Below are 13955 nucleotides of genomic sequence, written 5' to 3' on the forward strand. Positions count from 1 at the left end.
AACCTAATAGCAGCAGCCAATCAGGCTTATTAACCCTTGATTAATAGTACTCCGAAGCAGTCTCTGCAGTTTCCCTCCCATATCCCCGGTTGCTGCAGAACCATCATAGCCCCATCCCACAAGCGTTTCTCAACCAGGGCAGGTGTCTCCTTGCTGCTGTTGTTGTTGAAGCTTAGCTGTGGAGAAAAGTGCTCGGAAAATAAGCGAGAGGTAGGGAGGAACATTTCTGTGCTCCTCAATCTTTTGGGAGTAAAATGGGAGTTTCTGCCTGCTCACTTTCTATGCAGTCGGGGTGGTTTTCCATTGTGTGTGTTTAAAGCACCTAGAGACTGTCACTGCAGTGAGTTCAGTGCAGAAGCAGGCAGTAGTTATGTTCAGATGCTTTAAAAAAAAACCATACTTTCCATTATTGCAAGACACTGTGCTTGTGGTAAATGGTTTCCTAGTGTTGTTATTTATTAAATTTGTATACCGCCCTATACCCACAGGTCTTGGTACAGATGGACTTTAATTAAGGGTGAGAAAAATCAGGCAAGTATTTGCAAAGGTATTTGTGCTAAGAGTTCTCGTCAGCCTCTCTGCTACTTCTGTCCCGGCTCCAGTAGCCTTTGGATGGAAAAGTCAAATGCGTGGCACACCTGTGGACCAAGAATATACAGATTCTGTGCCAGTTGCATTGAGGTTTCTGGAAATTGAGAAGGTTAAGAGGGGTGACTGTGGAGAGCGGGCAACAGGAGGAGGAAACTGAAAGAGTGCTCTGTAAGGCAGAGGAGTGCAGCCTTTTGATCCCCCAAAGAGCCAAGCCAGAGGCTTACACTGGCCATGGGTGAAAAGGAATGGCGCTTCTGCCTCTGCCAGAATGGCCAGCTGTGCAAGTAGTCTGTCACCACTCCCCTTTCCCCATAGGCTCTGGCTGGGAGGGAAAAACTAGGGCTATGAGCCAGTTATTTTGTATGGGGCGAGGGAGCATCCACAAACACTTCTCCATCCTTGTGAGAACAGGATGCTTTCCTAGTAGGCACACATCTTGTACCATTAAAGCAGAAAGGCCTAAGTGCATGGAAGGAATGCAGTCCCTTAGCCCTGTTGCAGAATCCACACTCCAACCTCAAACTTGAACGTAGGAAGATTTTATTGAGAATAAGAAACCAAAGGGGAAAGATGGAACTGTACTTTTAAGACAGGGATGGCCCTCCAGATGTTTTTATGGGTCCAACCAACAACTCCCATAAGCGCCAACCAGTGTTGGGGTTGCAGTTCAACCATGTATGGAGTGCAGCCCACTGGCTACCCCTGTTTTAGGAAGCTGAGTGAGTGTTGAAAGATCTAGCTAACCTATGGAAGAATCATTGTGAGAGTTCACTACCCACCCAGCCTAGGTAGGATCAGCTTGCTCAGGTTGTAGACTCAGCACTTAGCATTTGTCAACGGTCAAAGGTGTAAGGGACACAGCAATAAAGGCATCACTGTTCTGTATTTATGGTGTTTGCAGCCAGGTGGCTTTGACTGACAGGTTGGGTGCCTGGCACAGCTCAAGGGCTTGGCTGTGCATATGTGGGAAAGATAGACTAAGACACGGTTTGAGAAGTTAAGAGATAAGCGGCCAGCATGTTTATTAACACAGAAGTTTCCCAGCTTTGGCAATAGACATAATCTTAAAGGAGGCCTTCGGACAGTTTGTGCGAAAGTAGTGGGAGGTTGTGAAATGGGGAAAGGCTGGGTAATTTGTATGCCTTAAATGCGATCCCCAAGCAGGATAAATCCATGTCAGTTGGGAGAGTTGGGAGCCTAGGGAAGGCTTCTCTTGCCTTCTGTATGAGGTTCTATAGCAGATCCTGCATCACACAAAAAGTGCATCCTTAATGGTGATGTCTGTGAAGCTCAGCCTAAATCTGGGCATGAGCTGGTAATGTGAGGAACTAGCTCCATTTTGATTCTGATACAAGTGTGTTCCTGCCATTATGAATTCCTTGGGCAGATAAATAGTTTGTATATTTCTTTCAGCTTGACTAACCAGCCTGTTGGATAATCATTAGAATAAAACATTTTATTATTGGATTGGAGACTACTTGAAAAGTGACTTTATATTATAGAGAGGCTATAAAACCAAAGTTGTCAGTGTTTGCCAGATTTGGATTTGAACGAATGAAATGTATTAACACCTTCCTGTTCCTTTTGTGTTTCTGATTTTGGGAATCCTTGATTTCTTTTTTTAAAAAGATACTCACTTTTTAAGCACTCTTTTCATTTTGAAGAACACAAGTTAGGTTTGGGAAGCCAGAAACTTTGGGAAACTGCCTTTTCAGTACCCTGTGATCAGGACTGTGCACTGTGGCTTAAATAAAATCTTATGCCAAGAAAAGATGGATTTTGCGTCCTATGTAAATAATGTACATTTCCACAAATGGAAGGCCTTCTGCTTTTTCAAAGGCTGCAAGCAATTCTGTGATCTTTGAGTAGAAACAAGGTCTTGGCCATTTGAAATCTTCCTGAGCTCTCCCCTGGCTATGAAGCCATTGTCAGGTACTGGCCAGTCTCTCAGGTTTATCTGTGGAAATGTATACACCATGAAGACTAAAAATGTGCATTAAAAAAAGATAAATTTAGCGGGTAATTCTGTACCTGGTATCCGTCTGTTTTTCTGTGGCTTTGTGTAAACTATCAGAAAACATGCTACTCTGCCCAATGAAGCATTCTTTTCTGAAAATTGCTGCATAGCCATGAAAAACCAACATCCTTTCGGTTAGGCCCAACTCTCTTGCTTTTTGGAATGATGAATATCGACAACAACCTATTATAGCAAAGAAGAGTTTTGACTTTGCTGTTATGCAAGGAGCTCCGTTTTGTGCACTCTGGTTGCAAAACCTAGTTTTCCACTGGCCCACTCCTGCTGGAGCGGGAACTCTTATAGAAATTTCCTTTGCTAGCGCAACAAAGCATGCATGTCACTTCACGCAGAGAGGTGCCAGTGCCCTGCCTAGTGTTTACCAGTGCCCTGGAAGCTAAAACTGACTCTAGCCCGTTTTTCCTCCTCTCCCTATCCGAGATGATCACAGCCAGGAGTTGCACTGGCGGTGGGGACTTCTTTGACTTGTATTTTTGCCGCATATAAATAGTTACTGTTGGTAGGCGAAAAGGGGAACAAAGGGCTTTGTGAATCAGTTTCCAAGAGTGATTAAGCAAAACTTCACACTGTGTGTTGTGCATGGGGTGTTTTTCCTCCCTTCCCTCAGAACTGCGGTCTGTTTACTCCAGGCACACACTGCTTGACCAATGCTGATGAATCAATGCAGAGTCACCAGAGGAAGGGAACAGTTGTTGGACTGTAGCTGATGAGACATGATGCCCTTTTCGTCCCACGTCAGGAGCATTCTGACCGGGAGACGGCAGCTAAACATTCTGTGCGCCTAAGAGATCCATGTGACGGTGGCCTGACTTTGACTTCACTGACTTGGCAAGGCCTTTAATGAGTTCAAACTTTAATGAAAGTTCAAACACGTTTGCTCCTTGTCTGTCTCTGCCGCCGCCCAGAATTTGCAGATCAGGAGTCATCTTGGTCACAATTTTAAGCACTGTGATGCCACTTCAAGCAGCCATGACCCCCCCCCCAAAGAATTCTGGGAGCTGTAGGGACTTCCTGTTCACCTCACAGTGGTACAGTTCTTCTTTCCCAGGGAACTCTGGGAAAGATAGCTCTGCTAAGCGGAATAGGAGTCTCTGAACAACTCTCAGCACCCATTGCAAGCTGCAGCTCCCAGAATCCTTTGGGGAGAAGCCATTGCTGTTTGAAGTGGAACCATAGTGCTTTAAAAGTATGGCGTGAACATGGCCCTTCAATGCACCTTGCTTAATGGGAGGTTCTGTATATGGAAGGTCAGATAGATCCAGTCTTGTTGCAGTCGGTGTGTGGTGGTCAGAGCCCAGGTCACAAAATGCGGTTGAATAAATGAATGGCGCAAGCAGACATACATGGCTAAAAGAACTTGGATGCCCCTCCATAAATCGGTTTATATCTTTATGACTCCTATGGCATTGAGCTCTTACGATGCTGCCAAAAAAAATTCCTTTTCTCCCTCCTTTCTGAAATCATTCTTCCCTCTCAGAAGCTGCTGATTGTTTCTCCATTAATTTTGATGTTGGCTGGCAAGCATTTTTCATTTTAAACTGTATAATAAATGGCGATGAGTACAAACTCTACGTGCCATAATTCCCTGGGGAAAAAGGGATTGGTTGTTAGGGCACTCTAGGAATTGTAGCTCTGTGAGGCGAGGAGGTGGTCTCCCTAACAACTACCAGCACCATTAACAAACTCCAGCTCCCAGGATTCTTTGGGGAGAAGCCATGACCGTTCAAAGTGGTATCGCAGTGCTTTGACTGTATAATGCAGATGGGGCCTTTGTTGACTATAGCCCCTTGAGTTTGGGCTACTTGCTAGCAGAAGGGAATTCCCTACCAGCTGGAGGAGTCACAGTGAAGGAATCTCTCCACTGCCAACTTCATTTGACAGCCCAGGTGAAACCAAGTGGGTGTTCTTGGTTGATCTTTGAGATCGTAGTGAGGCATGAGGAAGGAAGTAGTTTTCTTAAGTAGGCTAGGTAGGGCTTCAGAAGCCGAAGCCACTTATTTCAAATGTGGCTACTCCCGGATGAGTTGTTTCTTGCTTCCCAGAACTTGCAGCCGTATTGAATATTTTCTGCTACGACACACTATGGCAGGGAGAACATTTCCTTCCCCAGCCAACCTCGTTTCCAAGTGGGTTGAACCCCTCTTGGCTCCTGTTTTGCTTTTAATTTCCAATTGGGAAGAAACAGGCTCTCCTGAGCACTAGTGTGCCTGCTGACTAACATGTACTGACACAACGCTTTTTCCTGACTTTAGTGTTTTTCGTTTTTCGCTTGTTCCTCGGCTTCTATTTTCTTTCCCCCACCCCCTCTTTCCCCATCCAAGCAAACATCCATAGTGTCAGCGGAAGCTCATTCCAAAACATTGGTGCAGCTTCGGCTATTTTAAAACGGCAAACATGCTGGTAATATTTGTACCACAAATCTTGGTACCCCTTTGGTTCAAGTCAGGTACAGATATGTCATGGGATGGGGGCCAAGAGGAGTGTCTTCTTAGCGCTGTGCCAGAGTTACTTACATGTGCCTAAAATTAGATGAGCATAAAACATGTGGCAACCGCTTGTGGAGGTTTTTTAAGTGAGTGGGTGAACTTCAGTACAAAATACAAGTAAGCAAAGTTCTTTGCCTTTGCATAGAGGCCAACAGCTAATGTGAGATTTTCTTGGATGTCATTTCCTTACGGCGGCTGCTCTGACAAACCCATGGCTTTGTGACTCTTTCCAGACCCGATATTCAGTAGGGCACATCATTTTAACTTTTCCCGCCCCATAGCCCACTGCAGACCTTTGCACTTGTGGCGTTCAAGAGTTCTGCCTAAAGCTATGCAAGCAAATGCTTAAGAACTGCAGTAGGAAATGCAAAGTTCATCCTCAACTAGTCAAGTTCATCCTGTCTGCTAATCTCTTCTACTTAGAAAGGCATATGGAAACAGCCTTCCTTCAGAAGTGCTTGTGTGTCCCACGTAGCACCGCTGACAATTCCATTTTGTTAGGACAGGCACCCCCCAAACTCTGCCCTCTAGCTGTTTTGGGACTACAATTCCCATCATCCCTGACCCACTGGTCCTATTAGCTAGGGATGATGGGAGTTGTAGTCCCAAAACAGCTGGAGGGCCGAGTTTAGGGGTGCCTATGTTAGGACATTTGAGGTGTATTCATGCAGCCCATGCCCCCAACATGCCTCTGTGTGCTTCCCTCTCCACCTTACGCTGAACTTGTCCATGCTACATATACATGAGTAGAACTCCCATGACCAGGAACCTGGGCAAACCAATCTCGGCTTGCTCAGGATTCACACAATGCACCTCTTTGAAAGGGCACCACATCATTGCAGTGCACTGAGGATGGGGGATGGGGATCCTTGCAGTCACAAAAGGAACTTCCCAGGCAGAATGGCCACCCCCATGGCAAGTCTTCTCCAGCTGATCTCAATTGTGCTGAAAGGTGAGCGCACAATTTTAAATAAAGCTGACATCTACTCTTGTGCAGTTAGGCTTCCTTGTTCATCCTCCTCTGTCTAAAACAAGTTCTTCCTGGCAAAAGGAAAAGGGAAAGTCTTAATCTTACATGTTTCTGCTCTCTTCTAAAATCCCTTGACTATCTAGAAAGTACTTAATAAATTTTGCTACGGGCACACAGACAAAACAACAGTCCAGGCGCCCAAAGGTTGGAATTGTAGGTGAGTTTCCAAAGAGGCTGTTGCATTGGCTGTAATATTAAGAGATGATAAACCTGGACTCAAACCCCCTGGGGATCCGAAGCATAAATTGCAAGAGTACAATATAAACCACAGTTGTTCCCTTGGAATGTGCAAGCAAATCAATATTTATCAAGTCTCACTAATGCACTTGTCAGATTAAATTCTCAAATATCCCGTTGAACATGCAGTGGGCTTATAAAATATGTAGACTTGGGCTATTTCTCCATCTCAACCGGCTGCCAACAAATGAGACAATAACATCCCAGTATGCTTTCTGTTTTAATATTCCGAACAGCTTTATTGAGGTTGCGAGCGCTTCATATCGAAGCAAGCATAGGAATAATTTTATTAAATCAGAAATATAATACTGAAAGAGAGGCCTGGTGGAATAGGCTCCTCCTGGTGATTTTCAATAATAATACTAAATCATTTATGAATTGGGTGGTTTGGTAATGTGGAAGTACCTCTGCAAAGTCACTAGGGGATTTATTAATCTTTGGCCCCCACCTTTCTTTGAAGGATCTTATATCACGACCCCTTTATCCACCCAACAACCCTGTAAGGTAGGTCAGCTTGCTGCCCTATCTCTTCAGACTATGTCTGGAACCTTTGGGGAATATTCATCTCCATACCTGTATTTATTGGATGCAGGCTTGTAAATAGCCACTCATCCAGCTGCCTACGATTAAGGGCAACCCTCAGGCAGAAAGGGTGGCATTGCTAATTGTTTTCATTCTGACACTCAAATGTTAGCCTTGTTTCACTTTCAAACCTAAACTGCTGCTACTCATTTTAGGAGCACTTGAGCTTGGCTCACACTCAGGACTCAAGGCAGTGTGTGTGCAAGAAAACTCCCAAGCAATTTTGCAGCACATTTGAGGGGCACAGGTGTGCATGATTTTTTTTTTTGGGGGGGGTGTCACAGGTGTGAGGTGGTGGGTTGGGGAGAAACTTGATGCCAATTATACTTGGAGAATTCAGTGTGGTGTGATCCTTAAGACATTGGTCTAGATCCCCACTTAGCCATGCAGGTTACTGGATGACCTTTGGCCAATTACAGCCTTCTAGCCTAACCTACATTGCAGGGTGTTTTTTTAGGTGAGATGGAAAGATAAAATGAACAAGAAAGAACCATCTGTGCACTCTCTGGAGCAAGGATAGGATCAAAACATAATCAGATGGCAGCATGCAGGGCAAGCTGTCTGCATAACACCAATGTGCTTGTTGCTTTTTAAATTCTCGGTAGCATTGTGTAAAAAAAATCGGTTTGTTGAGTAGCTAGCATGAACCCTGTACCTATCTACATTTTGTAGGTACCGAATTAATGATACTTAAACCTCTTGCATGGTGCTTTGTTTATCAGAGCTGAGCAGAAATGCCGTGTTGCTGAAATATGTAGGGGCTCCCAGGTCTGTCCAGTGTTGACTGCTTCTACCCACAAAGCTTTGCAACCGGTGCTTGTAAAAGAAGACATGGCACTTTCAATTCCCCTAGCGTGGGAACGGGATGCTCCCATAGAGCTAATACTCAGCAAGCCTAAACAGAGCAAAGGTTTTCTGCAAAACTAAAATAAGCCTTGGAAACAGCTTAAAATAGCCTGAAAATGGATAGTGGGACTGTAGTAAAGTTAGTGTCTGTTTAGAAGCTGTTCCTTGGTCAAGCAACAAGAGTGAGGCCTTGTGGGTAACCAACAAGCCACAAGGACCATGGGAAATAAGTCTTGTCCCTTTAACCTCAGACTAACAGGCTCCCAGGTTGTGAGAGGTTTACTATGGGAAAGGAAATCCCTGATTTAATGAAAGCTTTGACACCTGGGTCCGAAGTTATGTGCATTCCCTCAGTGATGTTTTATGTGCATTCCCTCAGTGATGTTATCTGGCCTTGATTACCTAGGAATGTGCATCTGCATAAACTCCACGGAAGGGAGGAAACCCCTTTGATTTAGGCTCTGGGTTCTTAATGAGACCAGCTGCCAGAAGTTAGATTGATTAGCCCACAGACTGGTCATTGGAGAATTTGAAAATAATCAGGAGTTATGATTGGTTTCGGGGTTCCGACGCTACGTGCAAATTGGGGATAAAAGATCTTGGGAATGGCTGAGAAAGCGGCTCTGCAATCCGCAAATCCGCAAATCGCCCGGCTGCTGATGTTCCATCTAAGTAGCCGTCCTTTCATTCTTTGTGATGGAGAATTGCGAAAGCCTCTGAATGTGGAACATTGAAAGGACTTTAACTATTCTATCTGTGTCTTAGTCGTGAGTATGTAAGTCAGTTAGATTTTACAATGTTCTTATTTTTTTGCTTGTAACTTACCAAAGAAGTGCCTGCTATTTTAGCATGTTTTCTTATGTTCTTTTAAAATAATTTGTGTGCCTTTCCGGGGGGAAAAGCTAATTCCTAGCCTTACGCTTGGTTACGCTCTACTGTAGAATTTCTGTCTGCAAGTCTGTGGATACAACTTGTGGAGTGGGGATAACTAGTAATAACTGGGCACAGCCTTCTCCCTGGGTTGTGGCTCTGAGTTCCCCGGACCAAAGGGAGTGGTGGCAGCCTTACCGGTTCTAGTTTGTTCTGTTTTTGTAAATGTAAACGTGCCTGCCAGTCCTGCTCAAGAAACCTGGTCTGGCCGGAGAGCAAAGACAGGTGAGGGAGGGGCGAGCGGTTGGGGGCAAGTTTACCTCAGGGACCCTCGCTTCTTAAAGGCCTTGTTTGTTTGCAAATTCCCAAAGGTGATTCCAACATGTTTTGTATACTGGGGGGGGGGGGGGTCTTTTTGAAACTGTATCTGCATCTGTTCAAACAGCCACATGCAAAACTACTCGCTTACGAAAGCTTTTCTATAACATGGACCTGGGTGCAGAATGTTAAAGGTGAAAGAGGTCCATTGCTGTTGGTTCCCTGTTTGTAGCTTACTTCCCATCGCCAGTGTTCTATGTGCCTTGGAAAATCTTTGCTTGACTTTCCATAGTTCCAGCGCAAAAATCAGTGTGAAACTGTTTATAACCAGTCAGATGACATTCGTTCCGCAACCTGAATTTGGCCTCATTTGGCTTGTGTTTCTCAACACTTGAGACTAAATTAAAACTATGTCGGGAATGCTGTTTTCACCTAAGCTGTGCTGAACCGTGTTCCAAAACTTAACTACCAAGTAAGAACATAAAAAGCACCTGTTGGGTCAGGCCCAGCATCTTGTTTTTCTCACTGAGGAACCAGATGCCCTGAAAAACCCACAAGCACAGGACCTGAGCATCTTAGCACTCTTCCCCATTTACATTTGCAGACATCTGCAGCACCTTTCTGCTCACCTGGGATTCTTAGCGACAGGTCTTCAGAGGCATAGTGCCTTAGACAGTGGCGGGGGTAGAAGAAAGCAACTGTGGCTGATAGCCATTGATTTTTTATTTTTATTTTTGGAAAGGATTACCAATTTTAATTCTGTTTCAAATTCCAAAAACACTTTGAAGGACTCACATTCCTCCTCAACTCTCTTTGCATATACCAAATAATTCATTCAGTTTAATAAACAGGCAGTCTTGAATAAATAGATAATGTTGAATAATATGTTGCCCAGAGCCAGTCTGAAACAGTGACAAAGTTTAATCAGTATAACAAGTGGAGGTTGCAAATCTACAACTAAGTCTACCATGGTGGAAGAAACTGGGCAATTTACCCCTTCTGGCCTGAACCTATGGCCTTTGCCTGTCTTTAAATTCAGATGCTGTTTTGCCATATCTAAGTCCGTCAGTGACGGTACAGAACGCAGTCTGGGTTTTCTCTGCATGTCGCAACAGAGCTGTATGCAGTATCATACATGACCACCAAGCTGCTGCTAGAATGCTCACACCTGTTACTGCACAGGGCAGACCCCAAAAAAGGAGGCTGCCAGGTTTTCATCTAGGGCAAGCTGATAGCCATTGATAACTGTTTGTCTAATACTCTTTTAAAGCCATCCAAGTTGGTGGCCATCACTGCCTCTTGTAGGAGCAAATTCCATAGGTTATTTTTATTTTTATTAAGGATTTTCCATAGTTAACTATGTGTTGTGTGAAGAGGTGCACTTCTTTTCCCTTTCCTTGAATCTTCCAAAATTCAGCTTCATTGAATGTTCATTCATTCGTTCATTAAAATTTATATACCGCCCTATACCTGGGGGTCTCAGTTCACAGAATAAAAGCAAGATATAAAAGCACAACATGCCTAATAGAAATAAAAACAGCAACTCAATACCCCCCCACCAAAGAAAGAAACATGTTAAAAGGGCATAGGATGTAAATCGGATCAACCAAAGGCCTGATTAAAGAGGAACGTTTTTGCCTGGCACCTAAAGGTGTATAATGAAGGCACCCAGGTGAACTTCCCTGGGGAGAGCATTCCACAGACTTACTGTGATAGATGTGCCTGCTCTTGTTGCACCGTGAAGTCAAGAACTACGTACTTAATACCCATTCCAGCATCTGATTCTGGACTTCTCTCTGTCACTGCCTCCCCCTCAGCCGTAGGGCAGTTGTAAGTGCCCCCCCATGGTGTTTCACCCAGTGTGCCCCCCCCCAGCTACACCTCTGACCCATTCAAAAATCCTACAAATAGCATCCCTGAAGTTGCAGGCTTATAGGGAATGCGGCTTGTAACTGGGGAAAAATCAATAGCTTTTGCTTATCTTTTCATCTTTATCTTTTCACCTCCCTTCTTCCTGCACAGGTGACTGAAAGAGAAGTTTTAGCAGGTGACTTGGCAACAGGTGCGCGGCACCTAATCGAGCTTGCACTTCCCCATTTGCAAAGCAGTTTCCTTGATAGCGGAGCTAAGTTGCCGCAAAGAAGTAAAGTCCACCAGTAATTACAGATTACACATTAACATGTCGTAATCTGGAGCTCGATGATCTCTGCCTGCCTGTGTGTGGAGTGCTCTCTTATTAAATGTCATGGCACAAATGGTTCTGTTTAACTTTAGGAAAAGTAGCTTCTTTGCTGGTTTTATGCATCTGATGACGTAGGCTGTTGAATAGAAAGGTTTGTGCCACAGCTAGCGTGTTGCTTACTCAGAGGTGCCAGATTACTTATTCCTCCTCGCATATTGTAAGCATTCCCTCCCCTCAGTACAGCAGCCTATTTCTCTTCTTCCAAAACACAAACAATATTGGCTTTCTTCTCTGTCAGCAATTTAACACTTTTTCTTAATAGAGCTCCCCACTGGGTTATTGCAGAAGTGCAGCAAGGAATGTGGCGCTCTGCTCTGTTTATCCTTTACAAACCACCTGCTTTTTTTTGGAGAAAATATGTAGCAGTTGAGGGGATATGGCAATCTCATTTACTGCGGTTTCTGTTCTTTTGAGGGGTGGGTATTGTTTTTATTGTTAAACTTGGTGGTGCTTTTCTTCAGTTGCATGTGCAAGTCACCTCGAGGTGTCTTGCATCGGATGGCAAGCGTATGGTCATAAATTTGGGGGAGAGCGTTGGCCGCTGCCCTGAACTAGAGAACAGCTGCAGTGCAAGGAATCGAGCATGATTTCTTTGCCCCCCGTTTTTGTTGCGCCAGAGACCACGTGCCCTGTTTAACTTTGGCCGCAGGGAAGAAGTACAGTGGTACCTCAGGTTACATATGCTTCAGGTTACAGACTCCACTAACCCAGAAATAGTACCTCGGGTTAAGAACTTTGCTTCAGGATAAGAACAGAAATCGTGCTCTGGCGGCGCGGCAGCAGCAGCAGGCCCCATTAGTGGTGCTTCAGGTTAAGAACAGTTTCAGGTTAAGAACAGACCTCCGGAATGAATTAAGTACTTAACCCGAGGTACCGCTGTACTAAATGGTGGCAACATAAATGAATTGGAGCATTTGACTCGCAAGGGGTTTTTTGGGGGATGGGAGCGTGCACCTGGTTCCTGTCTGATTAGCATTTTGTATCCAACTGATAGCCTAAGTAGGTGTGTAGCCTCTCAGCAAAAATTATGCATGATTGCAGAGTGAGGGGGAGGAAGGTGTTGTCCTAGAACTGATGCAAGGAAAATCCATCTTGCACAGGAATGTTCTCCCTGATGTGGGGCAAGGACATGCAGATCCTACAACGCCTGCGTTCTGTTTTGTATTCATTCTTCTGGCTTGTATTGCTTGCTCCTAATACTTCACTGCTTTTATTATATATATATATGTCTCTCCCTGCACAAAACCCAGTCAGTCAGGTTATGCAATTGACATGCATGCTCTTAAAATGTAAATAACTCCTGCTGTGGTGTGCAGGGAGGTGTTTGACCCCATTCCTACACACACACACACACACACACACACACACACACACACACACCGTGGTCCCAGATTTGAAGCAGCCGTCCTCCCGAAAAAGCAGCAGCTGTTGGGGGAAGAGGGTGATTATTTGCAACAGTGCTGTGGAATGAAAGGATGGAGCCCAGTTGCTTTTGTCCTGATCTTCCACTAGTCACTTTTAAAAAGTGGATGGTTAATTTATTAATAAATTGCTTATATACCCCTGGCTTTTTCCCAAGGAGATTGAGCTGATATGCATCATTCTCCTCTTCCTCCTATTACATCCTCACAAGAACATTGTGAGGTTCGTTAGGCTGAGAGGTTGTGTTTGCGGAACTGTGGGTCGCATTTGGTTTGCCTCCCAGTCTGTAGAACAGGCATGGCCAAACTTGGCCCTCCAGCTGTTTGGGGACTACAATTCCCATCATCCCTGACCCCTGGTCCTGTTAGCTAGGGATGATGGGCGTTGTAGTCCCAAAACAGCTGGAGGGCAAAGTTTGGCCATGCCTGCTGTAGAAAGAAGTATTGGCAAAGCTTTGCAACTGCTGAAACGTCATAACTTCTAGTCGCTTCTTGAATGGATAGAGAAAACTGAATTGTTTTCCTTTTCTCTTCTCTCTCCCCACAGGGGCCACGAATTTTTAGTTGACTTGAATGGTTTGGCACTCTATGACACGACTGAATTTGACCAGCTGAGGAGGCTTTCTACGCCTGTGTGTACAGGTTCCAACTCCAACTACTACACCATCTGGAAGTATTTCTGCAGGGATCATTTTGGCTGGAGAGAATATTCAGAGGTATTTCACCATCACCCTTAAATTTCAGGAAAAATGTTGGGGGATATGGATGCGGGAAGCCTTGGTTCATAATGCCCCCCACGGCGGGGTCTTTGTTATAAATCACCGTTAACTAGCCTAACCTGCTTTGCAAGATGCTCGAGGATAAATGAAAAGGCTTTGCGTAAACTGGTAGCCTTTTCCGTATCCAGAAAAATAGCTATGCGTGCAAAGTTTTGCAAGCTCAGTGGGACTATCCAAATCTACTTAGCCCCCCAAACGGCTCTTGGGTTTCTCCAGACTTTCCGGGGCAGATTTGGCAGCAGGGCACAGGTGGGTGAGGAAGAGGAGAGGAAGTATCCATTGACCAGTTCAGGGCTAGTCAATGTTATGCACTCCAGATGTGGCTGGACTCCCAAGTCGCCCCAGCTTCAACCAGTATAGCCAATGATCAGGGATGATGGGAGTTGCAATCTAGCAACAGTCAGATCTTGGGGAGTGCTGGGTTGACAGGAAAACTCTTGACATGTTCGCAGAAATAAGACCTTACGCAACTGCTCACTGGTGGCCCTTCAAGGAACACCCAAATGATGCTTAATACC

General features: G+C 44.8%; 1 protein-coding gene across 1 annotated transcript in view; it reads left to right on the forward strand.

Annotated features, from left to right (window-relative positions):
• Positions 1 to 13955, forward strand: part of TIPARP (TCDD inducible poly(ADP-ribose) polymerase) — a 30024-nt gene that overhangs the window by 11284 nt on the left and 4785 nt on the right. Inside the window, 1 exon segment of the mRNA XM_079977848.1 lies at positions 13206 to 13374. Coding sequence (XP_079833974.1) covers positions 13206 to 13374 — 169 coding nt within the window.

The sequence above is a fragment of the Podarcis cretensis genome (assembly GCF_951804945.1).
Source record: "Podarcis cretensis genome assembly, chromosome: 5".
Classification (NCBI taxonomy): Eukaryota; Metazoa; Chordata; class Lepidosauria; order Squamata; family Lacertidae; genus Podarcis; species Podarcis cretensis.